The 19,089-nt window shown below is 67.6% G+C and overlaps 2 protein-coding genes across 2 annotated transcripts; both read left to right on the top strand.

Annotated features, from left to right (window-relative positions):
* Positions 1-5,019: 5,019 nt before the first annotated feature.
* AJM1 (apical junction component 1 homolog) lies at positions 5,020-13,453 on the top strand (the record flags this gene model as incomplete). Its single annotated transcript, XM_082067696.1, has 2 exons — positions 5,020-5,121; positions 10,148-13,453. The coding sequence occupies exon 2, from the start codon at positions 10,211-10,213 to the stop codon at positions 13,451-13,453; it is 3,243 nt and encodes a 1,080-aa protein (XP_081923822.1). The 5' UTR covers positions 5,020-5,121; positions 10,148-10,210.
* A 1,379-nt stretch (positions 13,454-14,832) lies between these two features.
* Positions 14,833-16,136, top strand: PHPT1 (phosphohistidine phosphatase 1). Its single transcript, XM_082068048.1, has 3 exons — positions 14,833-15,007; positions 15,221-15,345; positions 15,763-16,136. The coding sequence occupies exons 1-3, from the start codon at positions 14,860-14,862 to the stop codon at positions 15,853-15,855; spliced, it is 366 nt and encodes a 121-aa protein (XP_081924174.1). The 5' UTR covers positions 14,833-14,859; the 3' UTR covers positions 15,856-16,136.
* Positions 16,137-19,089: the final 2,953 nt, after the last annotated feature.

The raw sequence follows: 19,089 nt of genomic DNA, 5'->3' as shown, positions 1-19,089 counted from the left end.
CCCCGTACCATTTTGGGGTGCCCTGCACTGTTCCCCTGGTGCTGGAACCCTCATGCTGGTGAACGCTGCTTCAGTGGCCACAGCAGCCGTGCAGGGACCCAGCGACACGCTGAGCCTGGGGCCGGCAGCCACCCCAGCCCGCCCGCCGGGCTCTGCCTGCCCATCCCAGTGTCACAGGCCGCGGCTGGCGCGGCGCGGATCCTGTGTCCCCTCTCAACACTTGGGACAGGAACCCGACCGGCCCCTACAGCTCACCGGGGTCGTGCGGGTGTTTCTGCCTCGCTCGGGAAGCCGAGTGAGCCAGGAGCTGTCTCCTCGCCTACCCCACCAGAGCTGTTCGCATGTGACTCGAACAGCGCCCCGGCCCCATTTCTGGCCAAGCCGTCACCCCGGGGGTGCAATCGCTCTGACGCCGGGCTCCGTCGCACGGGTGGCCCCGAGGACAGGCTGGCGGTGCCTGTGCTGCGCTGTCACGTCCCATCACGGTCCCCGTGCTGAGCTGCCCAGCCCGCGCAGGGGCCGCTCGGCTCCCTCAGCTCACGGCTGCGCCACCGGGACCGCCCAGCCCTTTGCTGCCAAAACCCACCTGGGAACCTCCCTGCCAGGCAGCGGCGGGTCCTGAGCTGCTGGTGGGGACCTGCCACATCGCACCCCTGCTGCCCCGAGCACCCGTGGGCCGGGATGAGCTGGGCAAGGGCACCCATGGGAGGGCAGCTTGTCCCCCATCACCCTAGGCTGGGCATTTTCGGGACCTGCTGCCTGCTTGGCATCTGCCAGCCTGTCACATCCACTGAGCAGGTCCCGGAGCGTGCCTGGCACTGGCCTGGCTGCCCGGTCCCTCAGGGTGAGCCAGTGGGTTTGCAGCTCAGCACAAAGGGCCGTCTGGGTGAGGATGTGCCACCTCTCACCAACGAGCCCAGCGCACATGGCAGACGTGAACATCAGTTCTTGGTGTTTAACATCCTTGGAATTACTTTTCCTGGGTTGATTTCTGAGCTTTTCTGAGGAATCAAATCCTTTTGCTGTCAGAGCGGGCCATGCCGGGTTCCCCTGACACCAGCACACCAGTGTCCCCATCCCGCTGCCGTGTCCTGCCCGGACCTGCCTCCCCGATGAGGCTCTGACCCTTCTGGCAGTGATGCGGCATTTTGCAAATGTCCAGAAAGGTCTTTCTACCTTCAAAACTGCCCAGTACTGGCACGGCCAGCACTGTCCTCCTGCACCCGTGGCCGGATGGTCCCCACCAGCCTCCCCTGTCCCTCGCCACGTTGCTCTGGCTCTGCAAGTCCCCGCTCTCGGTGTGGCAGCCCTTGGCTCGGCAGGTCTGGGGACTGTCCTGTGAGCCCCAGCAGGGGCAGCAGCCCCAGGGACGCGCTTTGGGAGGCTCTGAGGGCCACGGGGGCTGGTGCTCAGGAGACTCGATATCCTGAGGCAGGGGGTGCTGAATCTCCTGAGCGAGCGGGTCGCTGGGCTTCGGGCTGCCGGGCGGCTGATGAAACCATCCACCCTGAAACCCTCGGGGTTTTTTCCGCTTTCCTGCGCCGCAGTGCTGGGGCCGGCTCTGCCGGCTCTCCCCCGGCCGCTCACCGGCGGCACCTGCGGGGATGGGCTGCTGGGAGGAAGGCACCGGCGACGACGTGCGGGACAGCTGGGGACGGAGCGGGGCTCTTGGTGACTCTGGCACCAGGACCGGCATGATGGCGGCAAAGAGGCGCCCAGCTCCTTTGTGGCCATGGCGGATGGGTGGCGTTGGAGGACAGTGGTAGGTGCCCCGCAGGTGCCGCCTCTCTGCATGATCCCCCAGCCCTGCGGTCCCCGCTCTGCACGGCCCCGCTGCTGCTCCTTGGGGACACCTGGCGAGTCACCCCCCAGCGTCGCAGCCTGTGTGGGGCAGGCGTGAGCTCCCACGTGCCCCCCAGGCCGAGGTCTGTCCTGCTTTGGGGCTGGCCAAGTGCCCAGCGTCACCACAGACCCCCAGTGTGACCTGTGGGCACACTGTCCCTCTGTGCCTCAGTTTCCCCCTTGGCCAGGGCACGGCAGAGCTGTCACACGCAGACACGCTGCATGTGGTGATGTGCACAATCCAAGCCCCCAGCCCCAGCTTGTGCTGCTCAGTGTCCTCCCCGGCAGAGCTGGCACCATGATGCCCACAGTCGGTGAATGACCAGCATGAGCAGCTACAGCTGCCATCGCCACTGCCAGCAGAGCCCGGGGCAGGAGTGTGCTGCTGCTGGGGAAACTGAGTCACGGGGATGCAGCGCACATCCCGGCCCCGCTCCCTGGTGCGTTTGGGGAGAACCCAGCCCTGAGAATGCAGAAAGATGGGTTTGCCCCCGCACCAGCACAGCCCGCCTGCTCCTGGCCCTGATGGCAAGTCATGGCGCCACGCACCCCAGACATGGGGACAGAAGCTGCTCCAGCTTGAGGACAAGCGCTGGGCTGGCCTTGTTCTTGCAGGGCTCCCGCAATGAGCCCCGGCTCATGTCATCCCTTTGGCTGCTCACGTGTTCCCCGCCAGCAGGACAGGGGCCCTGGCGGTTCAGCCTGGGACAAGCCTGGACCTGCACAGCCATGGCGGGGACCCAACACCACCGTCCTCGGCGCAGGGGTGGGGGACGGCCCTGGCCCTGCCCACAGAGCCCTGCTGCTCATGTGGGGCTGCTGCAGGGGGTGTGCCAAGGGGGTCCCCCCCATCCCAGGGGCTGCCACCCCTGCGGGCAGCAGGCACAAGGCCAGGGAGCAGCTACCCTGTGCCATAGGGCCACCCCTGGGCTTCTGAGCAGCGGCAGCCTTCAGCTCCATCCTCCTCCTGGGGGGTCTTCTCCTCCTCCTCCTCCTCCTCCGCCTCCTCCGCCTCCTCCGCCTCCTCCTCCTCCTCTTCCCCAGGCTGTTCTTGGCTCGAGGAGGAGGAAGAAGAGGAGGAGGAAGAGGAGGAGGAGGAGGAGGAAGAAAAGGAGAAGGAGGAGAAGGAGGAAGAAGAGAAGGAGGAGGAGGTGGTAGAGGAGGTGTCCACAGCCCCACTGACCTCAGCACATGCCATGGCGCTGCTGTCTCCGGTGGCGTGGAGACGTGCCCATGGTCCTGTTGGATCCCTGAGCCTAAAATAGCAGCCGCGCGGCAGGAGCAGATGGTCCCACCGCCCCTCGCCACAGGGCCTGGGACACGTGGTGCAGCCCGCTCGTCCCTGTCCCCGAGGCAGCAGAGGTCCCGTGGCCGTCCCGAGGCGCAGAGGGCTGGATGGGTTACCTTGATCTATGCAGGCGTCACCCAAGACCACAGCTGCACAGAGGGTGGCACTGCAGGGGATGCCCCCAGGGTGGGCATCTCTGTGCCCACCTGGCAGCAGCACCCTCATGCTGGGACTCTGTGCACTCCCATAGGATTTGGGCTCCTGCCTTGTTTGGGTGGCTGCACCCACGGGGGATGCTGAGCCCTGGCACGCGCTGGGTAGCGCGCTGGCCTGACCCACGCCCCTGTGTGCATCAGCGCCCATGTCACAAGCCTCGCCAGTGCTCAGCTCTGGCACGGGGCCGGCTGGCGCGGGGCCGGCAGCGGGGGGAGCAGATGGAGCAGTGCGGCTGGGGCCGTGGGGGCTGCCGGGGTAGGAAGCCGGGGGCAGCGGGAGCAGCCGAACCAGCAGCCTGAGTGCCGCATCCTGCAGGGAGGAAAATGGAGGCGCTGGGGGGACAGTGGGACCCGACCGAGTGAGTCCCCAGGGCTCGGGGGCTGCTTGGCCCCATCTGTGCAGCGGGCAGAGCTGACCTGGCTCCCCATTCCCCCCCGCCTGGCTGTTGCTCCCCACTCATCTGTGCAATGAGTTCCTGGGGCTCAACCCGCTGCTGGGCCTGGTGGGCTCGGCTGTGTCCACAGCGTCTCTGGGAGAACAGGGGGCGTTTGGGGGCAAAATGCACCAGCCCGGGCTGCATTCCCGCACGAGTCACAGCAACACCCGTGTGCTGCTGCCCCCACGCTCACCCCAGTGCTCCTCTGCCCAGCGCAGCCACGGGAGACTGTGGAAGGATGTTCCCAGTGCCACAGCAGAGAGAGGTCTTGGCTATGGAGGGGTTTGCAATCAAGCAAATCCCGGTGCGCACCCGCCGTGCAGAGACACGGGGTGCACGGCCGAGCTCAGCTCTGGGCTCGGAGCCATTGGCAGGACCCCAGTGCTGAGACTGGGGCACCCACAGGTGTAGGGACCCTGGGCTGCAGCAGCGGTGCCTGCGGGGCTGTGGGCACGGGGGGCTGGCTCAAGGAGGTGGGAGATGGGGAAATTGAGGCAGAGCTCCAGCGTTGGGGCTGTTGTGTGCTGAGAGCCATTGGATGCTGCCTTTGCCAATCTCGGCATGTTGCCCGTTGCATTGCTGAGCATCCATCCCCCCACGGGGCTCTGGCCGCCGCAGGCAGAGACAGCCCCAGCGCCTCTGGGAAAACGAGGCCACTCCACGGAGGAGCTTATCGGGGGATTTTGCTGCCCGGTTGGCCATGGCTGGGCAGGGCCGCGGTGATGTGCCAAGGTCAGGCAGGACGTGGTGCCCGTGGGGACGAGCCCGGGGGGTGCTGGCACTAGAGGGCTATTGGCAGGAGGGCAGGTGCCCATGGGGACAGGGCTGGTGGGCTCATGGTGCACGAGTGGGGCTGAACCATCTGGCACCTGCACAGGAGATACTGGTGCCTTGTCTGGGGCACCAGGGGTCCCGTGGGTGCCCACACCTGGGGTGCGGGGGGACCCCCCTGAGAGACGGTATCAGGTGCGCCGGGGGTTCCCCAGACCTGCGGGGGTCCCGCAGTGGGCGGGGGATGGGGACCGGGGCCGAGCGGAGCCGGAGCGGGGACGTGGACCGGTGATGGGGACCGGGGCCGGGGGCGGTGCCGGTGGGTGGCTCCCGGTCCCGGCCCCGGCCGGTAACTCCGCCTGCCGTATTTATGTGAAAACCAGCGGCGGCGGAGCCGGGGCCGCGGCGGAGCGTCGGGCCGAGCCGAGCCGAGCCGAGCCGAGCCGAGCCAAGCCGAGCCGGATCGGGCGGAGCCGGGCCGGGCCATGGCCCCCCGGTTGGCGGCAGCCCCAGCCTAGCGCGGCGGGGATGCGGCGTGGGGGCCGCGGGGGCGGCGGGCGCGGAGCAGGTAAGGGGGCCGGGCAGGGAGCTGGGGGCTGGGGCCTGTCGCACTGCCGGGGGACACCGACCGGGCCATCCCCCCGCGACCCCCCGGATCATCGCACCCCATCCCGCCATGCCCCCCCCGAGCTCCCATGTCATGTCCCCGTGTTCCACATCCCCATCTCATCCCCCTGAGACCCTCCTGGGCCATTCCATCCCAACCCCCATGCGCCCCCCATGCCCCCTATCCCATCCCCCCAGTGCCCCACATCCCCGAACCCACCCCATCCGCCTGTGCTCTCCCCATCCCATCCTTCCAGCCCTCCTGGGGCCACCCCCATCCTGCGCCCTGGGGCCGAGTCATCGCAACCCACCGCACTCCATCTCCCGGTATCCCACATCCCCATCCCCACCCTCACTCTCATCCCCATCGTCGTTCTCATCCTCATTCCCATCCCATCCCGATCCCATCCCGCCGCAGTCCCCGGCCCGGGCCATTTCTCCCCGGTTCCGACGATGCCGGTCCCGGGGCGGGCTCAGGGCCCTGCGCGGCCCAGCGGGCCCGGTGCCGCCCGGTGCCGCCCGGTGCCGCCCGGTGCCGCTCGGTGCCGGTGCGCAGCGCGGGGGGCGCCCGGGGCTCCCCCCTGGGCTCCGCGGGCGCGGCGGCGGCAGCTCCCGGAGCAGCCCCGCTCCCCTCGGCGCCTTCCCGGGGGCCACCTCACGCACCCCCCAACCGGCCCGGGCTTTGCAAACCCACCCGCGGTCCCCCAGCCCCCCGGGCCCCCTCCTTGCCCAGGGCGGGGGCTGGCTGGGGGCGGGGTGTCCCTTGCTGCCCCTGGGGTGCTGCTCACCCCTCACCCGGGTGCCAGCACCGGGGGGAACCTGCTGGGCTGGGGCTGGGTGCTGCCCCCCCCCGGCAGGATGAACCCCTCCAGGGGTGCAGGCAGAGCAGGGGGTGCTGGGGCACCCAGGGGGGCTGTGGCCATGCAGGCCCGTGTGCAGGGAGCCTGGGGGCTCAGGGAAGGGGTGGAGGGGGTGCAGGGGTGCCAGAGGCACACAGCTGGGGTGCACGGGCAGGGGCACAGGGCTGGGGGGGCACAGGGGGTGTGTGGAGGAGCAGTGCCATGTGCATGAGGGGGCAATGCTGGAGGGGCACGTGGCACAGGACACTGTGTGTGTTGGGGGGGGCCCTGGGGGTGGCAGGGGGGGGAATGTCTATTTGTCACATACACAGAGCAGGGGCCGGGGCAGTGGGTTCTGTCGCTGTGGGCAGTGCCTGTGCGGGCAGTGCCCGGGCAGCGTGTCACAGCAGCGCTGGCTGTCAGCGTCCTCCCGGTGCACACACGGAGTGACAGGCCCGTGCACAGCAGGCTGAGGGCTGGCAGTGCCCACGGCACAGTGTGCGCAGGCACTGCATCCGCAGCAGTGCACTGGCAGTGCCGCCGGTGTTGTCTGCGCCAGCACAGCGCTCACAGTGCACAGGAGATGCTGCTCTGGCCGGATTTCCAGATGTGGGCACCACTGGCACGCTCAGGGCAGCTCAGGTGCCACCAGCGTCCCGGCAATGCCGGCAGGGCCACGCACAGGCAGGAGCTCAGCGCAGCGTGCTGGCAGCGTGCTCAGTGCACTGCATGTGCAGGCAGAGCCGGCAGCATCCCCAGTGCGCTGTGCCCAGGCAGCGTGCAGGCAGGTAGCGCACTGCTTATCTGCTCCGTGGGACGCGCGCAGGCAGCGCGCAGGCAGGGCGTGCAGCGATGCCCAGGCAGCATGCACGGGGCAGCGCGCTGGCTGTGTGCTCAGGGCAGGGTGTGCAGGCAGCACCCTTGCTATGTGCATGGCACAGGCAGGCTGCGGGGCAGCACACGGGCAGGGGGCTGTGTGCGGGCAGCTTGGGGCAATGCACAGGCACAGCGGGGACAGCGGCTGCCCATGCGCGGGGCAGTGCCCTGGCACCGTGCTCCGTCCAGCGCGCAGGCAGCGGGAGGGCCGTGAGCTGGCAGCACGTGGCACTCCGGTAGCGCATGGCAGCGGGTGCAGGCTTGGCCAGTGCCCTGGCAGTGCTCATGCAGTGCGGGCAGTGTGCTTGGTGCAGCGTGTGCAGGCAGCGGGTGGGCAGCACGGTGTGCACTGGCAGATCACCATGCACCCCCCAGCGCAGGCTGCACGTGCTCCATGCCGGCAGTGCCCCAGGTCCTGGCAGCCTCCATGGGCTCCGGCAGCCCGGGGTCGCTCCCAGTGCCCAGCACCCAGGGCAGCAGTGGGCGCAGGGCTGGGTGCTGGGGGCGGGCAGGCTCATGGGTGGCCCTGGGCTCTGTGGGGATACCAGGCCAAGCTGTGGGGTGGTCCTGGGGGCTGGCACAGAGGTCCTGCTGGGAGCCACTCAGCAGCACTGCAGACATGCCGGAGGGTACGGGCTTGGAAGCAATGGGGGCATGGGGGACTCTGCGACAAACCACCTGGGCCCTGGCTGGGGTGGAATGTAGGGACAGGGCTGGCTGTGTCCCCAAGGGCTGTGTGTCCTCAGGGGTGGCTCCTGTGCTGGCAGCTCCGTGGGCACTGGCAGTGCTGAATCCACTGCCAGGTGGTGCCAGCATCCCGGGGGTGACACAGCACGGAGACCCCAGGCAGGGAGACCAGTGCCTGCTGAGAGCACCCAGCACCTGCCAGCGGGGGCTGGGAGAGCAGAGGGGATGTGGAATCCTCTCCCTGTGGAGGGGACTCACTGCGGGGACAGGTGGGGTGTGGGACCGCGGTGGTACCAGCAGCCTTGGTGGGGCTGTCACCGCTCTGCCCCCACCATGGGCAGAGGATGCCCATAGCTCTGCAGGTGCTCTGCTCTCGCTGTGGTGCTGCAAAGCCCCCGTCTCCCCAGCCCCCGGTACCGCCGCCCTGGCAGCCTCCCCGCGCACCCACGCGGTCCTTGCAGAGGAGGAATAATTTGGAGAAACCATGGCAACCCCAGGCGGTGCTGGGGATGCCGGCAGCACGCTGTCCTCGGGTCCCCCCACACCATGGCCTCGTGGGGCTCTGCGGGTGGGGAGCACTGCCAGGTGGGTGGGGGGATGTGCCAGTGCCCGTGGGATGCAGTGCCCATGTCCCCAGGGCACAGGGATGCGCCCAGTGACCTCGCTGGGCTGCAGTTCGGTTTGGCTCAGCAGGGCTGCAGCTGCAGGGGGGTCTCAATGTCCCCACAAGGCACCCCATGGCCCCAGCCGCCCCTCTGCCCTGGCCGGGGGTCTCCCAGGACCCTCATGTGCCTCTGTTATTTTACAGTGCTGGGATGGAGCCACCGTGGGGCCCTCGGCCAGCTCAGCCCCACCACCCCCTCCCTGCTGCCGCCGGACCAGGTAGGACCCTGGGCTGTGGTTCCCTGCCCCCCAGCCGCCCCGACACCACGGGGATGGGCTTCCCAGTGCTGCTGTCGGCATCACTGCAGCGTGGGTGCTGCTTCCCAGACCTGGCCCAGCTCCCAGGCGCTGGAGGCACGGGGGTCCCCGTCTCCTCCTGGCATCAGGCTGCCCCCTGCCCACCTAGAGACAGACACCCCAGCCCCACAGGCTTCACCTCAGCTCCCATGTCTGTCCCTCCTGGCTTCGGGGGCTTTTTCTGGGTAAAAAGGGAGGACCCTCCCCATTTCTGCATAGTCAATACTGCATCTTGCCAAATAAAGTCAATTCCTTTCCTCCCCCAAGTACCTCCCCTGTGGTCTCCTGCTGCTGTTTAAAGCCAAAAGCCTTCTGCTGGCCTTTGCTGCGCACCTTTAGTGTTTCATGGAGCAGCTCACCCCACAAACAAGCACCCAGGGGATGTGATGAGTCTCAACGCCGGGCAGGTGGCCCCGCTGTGCGCAAAGCCGGTTGTACAGTCAGTTGGTGCCGCCGGCAGCCGGCAGCCAGCTCTCGATGGGCTGTTGGTGAAGATCAGCACCACAACCCACCAGGTCCTGTGGGCAAACCACTTCATCTGCTCCCCTGGTCACTCTGGGGGCTTGTGCTGATGTTCCCCCTCGTCACACAGCTGTGTCATGCACGTGGCTGGGGACGCTGCCCGCCCTGGCCACTCCTGCAGTCTCATTCTGGAGCAGGCGGGGTGCACGGTGCTGGTGCCAAGCCCTGTGTCGCTCAGGAGCTGCCACCGCCGTCCTGCTCGCTCTCCAGCCCAGGAGATGTGTTGTGGCCACAGGACATGGGAGGGGACAAAGCCAGTAGGTGCTGAGTCAGCACAGCACCTCTGGCATGGGGTTACTGTGGAGCAACCAGGGTCTGTCCTGCTCGGAGCTGTGCGAAGCGATGGCGGAGTCGCCGCCGACACGGGGGGTTGGGGCGCCCACCCCAGCACCGCTCTGCCAGCGCCCGGTGCTGCCCGTGCTGCTCCGGGGGAGCCGCGGGGAGCGACGCGGCTGCAGCAGCCGGGACAGTTGGCACCTGCAGGGGCGTTTGTGGGGCACGGTGGGTGCAGCCGCCACAGGAGGGTGTACAGCTCATGCCCCGCAGCGCCCCAGAGCTGCGTGGGCTGTCCAGCCGCCACGGTGGGTGCTCACGGTGCCCACCCCTGGGTGATGATGCTCCTGCCGGTGCTGGGCACAGCGTGTGCTGTGGTGTGGGTGCACATGGTCCCAGGAGACCCTGCAGCCACTCGGGTGATCACAGTGGGAGCCTGGGCACGTGGAATCCCTGGTGTTGAGTCTCCCCAGGGCCATTCAGCCATGATGCTGCAAGCGGTCCCCCTGTCAAGCACCCCCTGAACAGAGGCAGGGTGGTCAGTGGCCTTCTCTGCCCATGGTGAGCTGGCACCGCCCCCGGCTGCCCTGCGGTTCCTGCTGCACCCATGGGTGCCCTGCCAACCGCTCCCTTATTGGCACACCAGATTTAGAGCCTTCTTCCAGCTTCTTCCCCCACTCAGGATCTGATTATTAACAGAAGCAGAAGAGGCTGGGATGCCCCAAACCCTCATTTCTGAAGAGGTGGCCAAAACACCCCCTGAGCCAGGAGCTGTGGGGGTTTACTCGGTGCCGTTGCAGCTCTTTAGGTGCCTCATCTGTTGTCTTGCAGGGCCGGCTGCCTTCCTCTGAGGCTGTCTGAAGGGAAGCTGGCAGGAGAAGAGTCGCTTTTAAGATGACACGAACAGACCCACCTGACATCCTGGTGTCTACGGTGTACCAAGACATAAAGGTGGCCACTGCAGCCCCCGGGCATTCCATTGTCTGCCAGCCCCTGGCACAATGTGACGCCTCCATGTCCTCGTCCCTGCCCCGTGAGCCGCAGCCCTTCAACAAGCGCCATTGCAGGAGCTTCGACTTCCTCGAGTCGCTGGACGAGCCGCTGGGCACCCCCCCGGCCATGGAGCGCCCGGGCCCGCACCCCGGCACCCCAGAGCTCACGCCGGGGCCGCCGGGCAGGCGGGCCCCGCCGAAGCCGGACCCTTACGCCAGCAGAGCCCCCCAGCCGAGGAGCGAGCCGAAGCGACGCGCCCGCTCCAAGAGCGCGCCGCGGGTGAAGTCCACCTTCACGCCGGTGCCCATCGCCGTCTCGGCATCGCCGCCACCAGCGCGGCGCGGGCGGGAGGTGCTGCGGGTGGCGCGGGAGCCCCCACGCCCTGAGCCCTCCCCGCGCCGCGAGAGCCAGGTCCCGCTGCGGGCGCTGGCCAACGAGGTGCATCCCATCAAGCTGCAGCCGCAGCGCAGCAGCGTCAGCCGCATCTCCCCGGTCTGCCTGGGCAGCAACTGCTTCGAGGAGGGGCCGGGCGCCAAGGTGGGTGCCAGCCCCCATGTCAAGTGCCGGATGGACATCAAGCCGGATGAGGCGGTGCTGGTGCACGCGGCGCGCAGCCTGCGGGCTGCCCAGAGCCGGCAGGAACCGCCGCGCTGGCCCCGCGCGCCCGGGGCTGCCCGCAGCCTGGCAGTGCCGGGGAGCAGGCAGGCGTCTGCGTCCCGCACGCCCACCCCCAGCGACTCCTACAGCGGGGACCCCCCGCTCCTGCCCTACCCTGGCGAGTACTACGAGGCAGACCCCCGGGCGCTGGCATACCAGACAGTGCCGGTGCCGGCCTCGCGGGAGTTCAGGGAGTACCCCGAGAGGGGCTGCATGACCTTTTCGGCCCCCGGCGTCCCCACCAAGTTCTTCTACGCGGAGGAGTCGGCGCGGTGCCCCAGCCCCGCCATGCCCCTCCGCAGCTCCGGCTACGCCAGCTATCCCTACCCCACCCGCCACAGCGTCCCCCAGCACTTTTACACCGAGGACCCAGCCAAAGCCGCCGTCCACACGATGCCCCCCCGGACGTTGTACGTGGAGGAGGCGCGGGGCTACCCGGTGCAGGAGGCGCCCACCCGTGCCTTCTATGGGGACGAGCCCCGGTTTTACGCGTCTCGCGGCACCCCTGTCAAAACCCTCTACGCTGAGGACACCCGGACGTACCCGGCCCTCGGCTCCTCTGCCCGGGTCTTCTACGCCGAGGACTACGGGAAGTACCGGGAGCGGGAGGTGCTGTCGCGAACGTGCCCCCCGCCCCGCAGCACCCAGCCCTTGCACTTCGGCGACTGGTACTGCCCCGAGCGGGCCGCGCTGCCCTACCAGACCTTGCAGGTGTCGCGCTTCGCCCCGCAGCCGGCCGGGCGCGAGGCCATGCTCTCCTCCTGGCATGGCGGCTACGCCGTAACCCCCCCGCGGCTGGGCCGGGAGAGCCAGCACTATTCCAAATCCTGGGACAACATCCTGGCGCCGGCGGTGCGCAGGGACGAGGTCCTGCAGCGCGGGCGCAGCTATGAGAACCTGCTCGCCCAGGAGCAGCACCGTGCCTTATCCCCCGAGGAGCGCCGGCAGCCCGTGGTGATCAACCTGTCGAGCTCGCCCAAGCGCTACGCCGCCCTGTCCCTCTCGGAGAGCTCCATCCTCGAGAGGATGCACGCTGATGGTGGCCGTGGCCTCCCGGGCCGCTCCTGGTACGTCACACCCGAGATCACCATCACTGACAACGACATCCGCGCCGACGGGCTGGGCAGGAGCGAGAGGCGCTCGGCCAGCTGGGACGTGCTGGATGGGGGACGGGAGCCTGGTCCCTACGCTGTGCCCTGTGCCCCGCAGCCTGTCCCCAGGGAGAGCGGCTCCGGGCGCCAGCGCAGCCTGGAGCAGCTGGATGAGCTCATCACCGACCTCGTCATCGACTACAAGCCGGCACCGGGCCACCGCGCCGGGGACAGGGACAGCCTCGCCGAGCAGCTCAAGCAGCTCCTGAGCAGCAACACCCCAGGGCCCCCCCGACGGGGTGAAAGCAGGAGGGTCCCCCCCAGCGTGCCCGAGGGACCCCGACCCATGAAGGAGCAGCCGGGTCCCAGCTCCCGCTCCAGTGCCCCGCGCCCCCCGCCTGCCCCAGTGTCCGTCGGCCCCTTTGAGAAGTCACCAGAGAACTGCTCGCCTGACCTGAGCGCAGAGGAGGACGACATGATGATGTGCTCCAACGCCAAGTGCCGGCGGACAGAGACCATGTTTAACGCCTGCCTCTACTTCAAGTCATGCCACAGCTGCTACACGTACTACTGCTCCCGGCACTGCCGCCGCGAGGACTGGGACACGCACAAGGAGAGCTGCGTCTACGGGCGGGTGGGCAGCGTCTGCCGCCACGTCCTGCAGTTCTGCCGGGAGAACGCCGAGGTGCACAAGGCCTTCTCACGCATCGCCAAGGTGGGCTACCTCTCCCGCGGCCGTGGCGTCCTCTTCCTGGGCTTCCCCAACGCTGGCTCGGCCGAGAACTTCCTCCAGTTCGGGCTGGAGAGCCTGCTGATGTCCCCCACCTACCTGTCCTTGCGGGAACTGGAGAGCTACTCAGACAACCTGGGGGAGTACGCCCGGGAGCTGCGGGAGACGGGCAACCAGTACGACCCTGACGAATGTTTCCTCCTGAATGTAACCGTGGCCGTCACCCAAAAAGTGCCAGAGAGGCCATCGCCAAAGACGCAGGTGCCGACAGTCAGGAAATACGCCAAGGTGGCCTTAGCCTCCTCCAGCCCCGAGAAGAAGATCTTGAAGAAGGAGCGGGACATGGAGACGCTGATCCTGACGCCTCCGCCTGGCACGGCGGACATCGACAAGGAGGGGGAGGAGGGCCGCAAGGCGCGGGAGGTCTGCTTCATCAACATCCAGCGGGAGCTGCGCATCCGCGGCGTCTTCCTGCGGCACGAGTTCCCCGCCGTCTACGAGCAGCTCTGCGACTTCGTGGAGAGCAACAAGCGCTTCACCCCCACCACCATCTACCCCATTGACAAGAGGACGGGCAAACAGTTCATGTGCATGATCATGGCAGCCTCCGAGCCCCGCACCCTCGACTGGGTGGCCAGCCCCAACCTCCTGGACGACATCATGTGAACACGGGGTGGGGACCCCCCGGCACCCCCGAGTCCCTCCCCTTTGTAGATACATGTTGCTCTGCGGGTGCGGTGGGATGGGGACCAGGGGAGGGGGCTGTGATGGGCTGTGGGCTGCTGGTGTTGGCGGGGGGCGCTGCAGCCACAGCAGTGGGGAGCCAGGCTGGGGGCGGCCATGGGGTGACGGGAGCATGGGCCAAGGTTTGCTGTGGGTGCAGGTCCCAGCCAGCGTCCAGGCAAGACCCTGCAGAGCCTTCCCGGGCTGAGCAGCGCTTGGTGAGGGTGGGGGCACCCCAGGGACGCCCCAGCCTCTGCCCACTGGACAGCCCGGCTGCCTGCACACCCGGTGGCCCCACACCTGCCCACGCGCCCTGCCCGCACCGGGGGCCCTGCCCAGCCCTCCCCGGCCACGTCCCCAGCGCCCTGCGGAGCACCGCACGCTGCCGAGGCTGTGCAAGCCCACGGGCACTGCTGGCGGCCCTATAGCACCGCACGCTGCCGAGGCTGTGCAAGCCTATGGGCACTGCTGGTGGCCCTATAGCACCGCACGCTGCCGAGGCTGTGCAAGCCCACGGGCACTGCTGGCGGCCCTACAGGCTCTGCGGCAGGGCCCCTGTACGGTTGGCAGGTGGGAGCTGGGATGCACAAGGTCTGTGTTCCTATAGCGTCTCTGTGTCCTGAGCATGTCACTGATCTGATCCTTAGGTACTGCAGGGTCTCTATAAGGGGGTCACACCTATAAGGGTGTCTGTAAGGCACCCCTGAGCGACCCCCAGGGCCCCATGAGGTCTCTGGGTACAGGGCACGGTCCCTGCACATGGGGCGAGTTGTGGGGGCCTCTTGGTGCTGACACCAGCGTGGGGCCGTGCCCGGCGCTGGGTGCCGAGCCAGGCCTGGCCCAGGGGACAGTGGCGGCCACCGGGGAGCCCGGGCACGCTTCACGGGCTCGGGATGCCATGGGCTGGCACGGCGGGCGGGAGCCGGCGGGGGTCTCGCCGCGGCGGGGGCAGCGCGGACACCCACCCGCCGCACTCCGGCTCTGCGTGCCGGGAGCGCCGGCGGCCGGGCCAGAGGGGCTCGGGGACGGGGGGCAGCGCTGGGGCCAAGGGCAACACCGGCACCGGGACCGCCCATCCTAGGCTGCCGCCCGGCCCTGCCCGCCGTGCCCGCCCCCGCTCCCGGCCAGGCCCCCCTCCCCGCCGTTGCTTCCACCACGAGCGCGGCTCCGCGACCCGCTGCGAGGCCGAGAGAGAAGGTCCCGGTGGTCCCGGTGTCGCCCGTCCCCGCGCTGCCCGGGAACACCGGGCCGGGCTCCACCCGCTGGGGGCGGGGCCTGGGGGCGGGGCTTCGGGGCGGGCCCGGGCCGGGCGGAAGGGGCGGGGCGGGGCGCGGCGCGCGGCGGGCGCGATGGCGGCGGCGGCCGAGGCGCTGTCGCGGGTCCCGGACGTGGAGATCGATGGCGACGGCGTCTTCAAGTACGTGCTGCTGCGCGTGCGCGCGGCCGGCGGGCCCGGGAAGGACGTCGTGCGCGGCCACGGCTGGGCCGAGTACCACGGTGAGGGGCGCGGGCCCGGGGGGGCGGGGTCCCCGGGGGGGCCGCGCGTGGGGCCCCATCCCGCCCACCCGGGGACTCCGAGGGGAGCGGTGGCTCCGCGGGCAGCAGCCCGGCCCCGGGACCCCACCGCGGGCGCTGGGTCAGGCGGCGGGTCCCCTCGCTCGCTCTCCCGCCCCACGCGTGCCCCCGCCCCACGGCTCCCTCCCCCCGCAGCCGACATCTACGCGCAGACGGTGCAGGAGCTGGCGCAGCAGGGCCTGGACTGCGAGTGCCTGGGGGGCGGCCGCCTCTCCCACCGCCCCCAGGAGAGGAAGATCCACGTCTACGGGTACTCGGTGGTAAGCGAGGGGCTGGGGGGGACCCACCCCTGGGTGCAGCTGCACGAGTGCCCGTGCCGGTCCCGCTGCTCGTGGCCAAACCCGCACCGCACCCCCTCGGGAGCACAGAGGCCGAGCGAGGGGCAGCGGCGCTGCTGGGGGGGACATGTGCCGCCCGCGTCCCCCCGAGTGCCCCGGGGTGGGTGTCAGTGATGCCGGTGCTGGTTTTAACAGCTCCAGGGGGGCACTGTCCCCACGCTGAGTTGTGCACAGTCTGAGCCATTGCCACAGAGGGACTGGAACCGATCGGAGTTTCACAGGCATGGGCTCAGCAGCGTCTGTCAGAGGCTGTTGCCAGAGCGTCTGGTTGCGGTGAGGCACCCCAGGGGTTCGCCGAGCTCCCCTGTCTCTACTTCAGGACCCTCTCTCCTCTGCCAGGGCTTTGGCCGAGCGGACCACTCTGTGACTACGGAGAAGCTGAAAGCCAAGTATCCGGACTACGAGGTCACCTGGGCGGATGAAGGTTACTGACTGGCTCTGGCGGGGCAGCGGCACCAGCGTGGAGCTGGTGCGGTCGGATCTGGAGTCGGGGTGGGAGCCGCAGGCTTCCTGTGCTGGGCAGCTCACTGGGCTTTCCTGGTTTTCCTTTGTGTTGAACTCACCATCACCGGACTTTCCACGTGCTTCCCGCCTCCCCGGCACAGCACAACAAGCCCTTGGTGAAGCCGGTGGGTGCTCTGCCCCAGCCTTCCCAGTGGCGAGCGGGTTTGTCCCACGTGTGTATGTGAAAATTAAACACATTGGGGAGTGCAGCTGCTTGTGTGGTCGGGCATTCTTAGCTCAGCAGGTTCCTTCCCCCAGGTCTGGGTTGTACCCCTCACAGCAGGAATGACTCCCTGGCTGAGGCCAGAGCTGGCAGGGTCTGGGGTGGGGACAGCAGAGGGTGCATCAGGATTTGCCTTGGGAAGGGCTGAGGAAGGTGAGAAGAAAGTGACAGGTCCCCAGGGCTGGCAGAGGGCCGGGCAGGGTGGTCTCGTGGGCAGGACCGTGTTCATCCTTTGCTGGGGCTGAGCTGCCCGGAGTGTGGCTTGGCAGAACGGACCCGTTCCCACCCTGGCAGGTGTCACAGTCCATTTGGTGATGGACTCGTGATGGTTCGTTTACCTTGATCTTGAAGCGAAAAATCAAGGCAACCAAAATGCCAAGGGTTATAATGCAATCAAACAGTGTTACTTTATTATTTTTCCTGTAAAGCAGCACGCAATAGAGAAAGTGGAGAAAAAGGAAAGAAAAAGGGATAAAGAGGATTAGCTACCACCAATGAGTCCCAAGGCGTCCCTATGGGTTCAGGTCCCGAAGCAGTGTCCTGTTGGGCCTCCGTCGTGATCTGTGATCTTTTGGTGGGGAGATCTCAACAATGTCCAGTCAGGCTATCAGGGCATCTGTTCTCCTTCCTATCAGGGCATCTGTTCCCCAAGTCCCTGATGGAGATGTTCAGGCAAATACTGTTCTTCAGACCGACTTTTACAGCAGGTGGTGTCACCCTGAGGCAGAGCATCGGCCTTGACCTCGGCCGCCTGCATGTCAGGACCCACTCCTGCCCTTCAGTATTTCCCAGGGAGACTCTGCTTGCACTTCCAGCAAGGAACAGCGGGGGGAGACTGGAAAAAGCTGCAGGAGAGCTCGAGGGAGACGTGTGGGTGAGGCTGGCCGGGTGCATCCACCCATTGCCATCCCGTGCAAGGTTGGGGCTGGAGGAACATCCCCTCCCCTGCTCACAGCACTGTCAGGCTGCGATCCTGTGTGCTCACAGCTCCTGCCTGTGCGCTCACAGCTCCTGGTGCTGCTCCCTGCCTGGCCCCTCACGCTCAGGGATGCGGGTTACCCAGACAGGAGCTGGTTCCTCTGTATCCTGGGCTGTGCAGGGTTAACAGAACCTGCTGAAGTTCAGCCCGTGCTGTGTTCTGCTCCAGACTCCAAAGGCAGGTGATGACAGATGGGGATGAGCTGCGTGGGCCAAGCTGGGCGTGCAGGACTGGAGCTGTGTCTCCTGCAGAGGATGGTGCCCAGAGCTGGCTCCAGCCCTGCAAGCTGGTGGAGGGGGAAAAAAGCTGAGTGCTGTGCCCAGGACATGCACAAGATTGCTCTGGGCCCACGCTAGAAAAACAGCTCTGCTGTGCCTGGACCTTGTCTCTGCGAGCTGTTGGCCATCTCCCCTGTGCTAGGGGCCATTAGGTGACATCAGCCAACGTGTGCATTGGACACTGGTGGCCATTAGGTGACAAAGTGGGTGGGTGGGGGCTGACTGCCTTGCCCTAGTCACATGGGGGAGCACAGCTTCCCAAGTCACTGACTCGCAGAGCTTGGGGCAGCTCTGGAGATGTCCTGTCCTGTCCACCCCTGCTCGGCAGTGCCAGCTCCAGCAAGTTGCTCAGGGCTGTGGCCAGGTGGGTTTTAGCATCTCCACAGATGGAGACCCCACAGCAGCCTGGGCAACCTGCTCTGGTTTCAATGACCCTCAGAGAAAACAAGGTTTTTCCATTAGATAAAGTGGCACTTAATGTTCTTGCTTTGTTCTTGTCACCTCTTGTCCCTTCATGGGGCACTTGCTGGCTCTGTCCCACCACCCCTCCTGTCAGAGCTTTATCCACATGGGTGCCATCCCCCTGTGCCTTCTCCAGACTGAGCAGCTCCAGCTCTCTTGGCCGCTCCTCCTGGGAAGTTCGGTCCCTTCGTCACAGTCATAATCCCTGGCTGGCTCTTGCTCCAGTATGCCCACATTGCTCCCATACTGGGCGCTGAGCACCCCCAGTGCAGAGAGGAGGGATCAGACCTGCGGTAGATGCTCTGCCTACAGCACCTGGGAGCCTGGAGGCCGCTTTGCCGGAGGCCTGGTTCATGGTGCGGTGCGGTGCTGGTTGGTGGTCAGCTCAGTGCCTGCCAGGTTTCCGAGCAGGCAGGGACAGGCAGGGCTCCTGCCCACAGGCGCTGCCAGCCCCAGCCTGCCCAGGCGGGGAGGGTGCAGGGCTGCTGGCCCCTGCCTGTCCTGGCTCCTGCAGGGGCAAGGAGCTGAACCCTGCATTTTACTGCACCTGATGCAATCGTGCTGCAATCTGTTGTCCAAGGCCGTCGGCAAGGAGGGGACAAACCTCCACGCTCAGCTGTGAGCAGCGGGGCCCCAGCTCTGTGCATGGGGGCTGCCGGCAGCAGAGCCAGGAGGTCTCCGCCGTGGCAGCGCCAGCCCTGGCAGCAGCCCCCCCTACCCTGGTGGGAAACTGAGGCACAGGGGCCGTGGTTGCCATCACCAGGGAGCTCTGGTGGTGCTGTGTGGGGCTCTGATTGCTGAGCCATGCTCCTTCCAGGCTGAATGGCCCTTCCTGGGGCTCTGCTGTGGTTGTTCCCCCCAGGAATGACCTATAGCCACGTGTTTTTCCCCCATGAGCCGGGTGCTGAGATGCTCCTGCGAGCCAGGGTGGTGAGGGCAGGGGTGAGTGTTGGCTCCCACTGGTGGCACCTCCGGGTCCCCAGGGACAGCTGGAAAAGGGCTGGGTAGAGGCAGCTGTGAGCTCAGGGGAGCAGCCAGGCTCTGTGCTGGCCTGGGCACCCTTCCAAAGCAGCGACCGCATAGACCGCACGTGGCAGCGGGAGCACAGGGCTGCCAGGCTGCTGGGCAGGCTGAGTCCCCGCTCCTGCCGTCGGCACGGCCCTGGGGACTGCCCCGCCGGGTCCCTGCGGCTGGGCTGGAGCCCCAGCTTTTGGCAAAGG

The sequence above is a fragment of the Streptopelia decaocto genome, assembly GCF_964273445.1.
Source record: "Streptopelia decaocto genome assembly, chromosome: 17".
NCBI lineage: Eukaryota > Metazoa > Chordata > Aves > Columbiformes > Columbidae > Streptopelia > Streptopelia decaocto.
This window is presented reverse-complemented; position numbering and strand designations above follow the sequence as displayed.

What these genes read in the sequence shown, in the direction of transcription:
- PHPT1 (XM_082068048.1), top strand. Translation starts at nt 14,860, where the DNA reads ATGGCGGCGGCGGCCGAGGCGCTGTCGCGGGTCCCGGACGTGGAGATC. An exon ending in CGGCTGGGCCGAGTACCACG is followed by an intron (nt 15,008 to 15,220) that starts GTGAGGGGCGCG and finishes CTCCCCCCGCAG; the next exon opens with CCGACATCTACGCGCAGACG. An exon ending in ACGTCTACGGGTACTCGGTG is followed by an intron (nt 15,346 to 15,762) that starts GTAAGCGAGGGG and finishes CTCCTCTGCCAG; the next exon opens with GGCTTTGGCCGAGCGGACCA.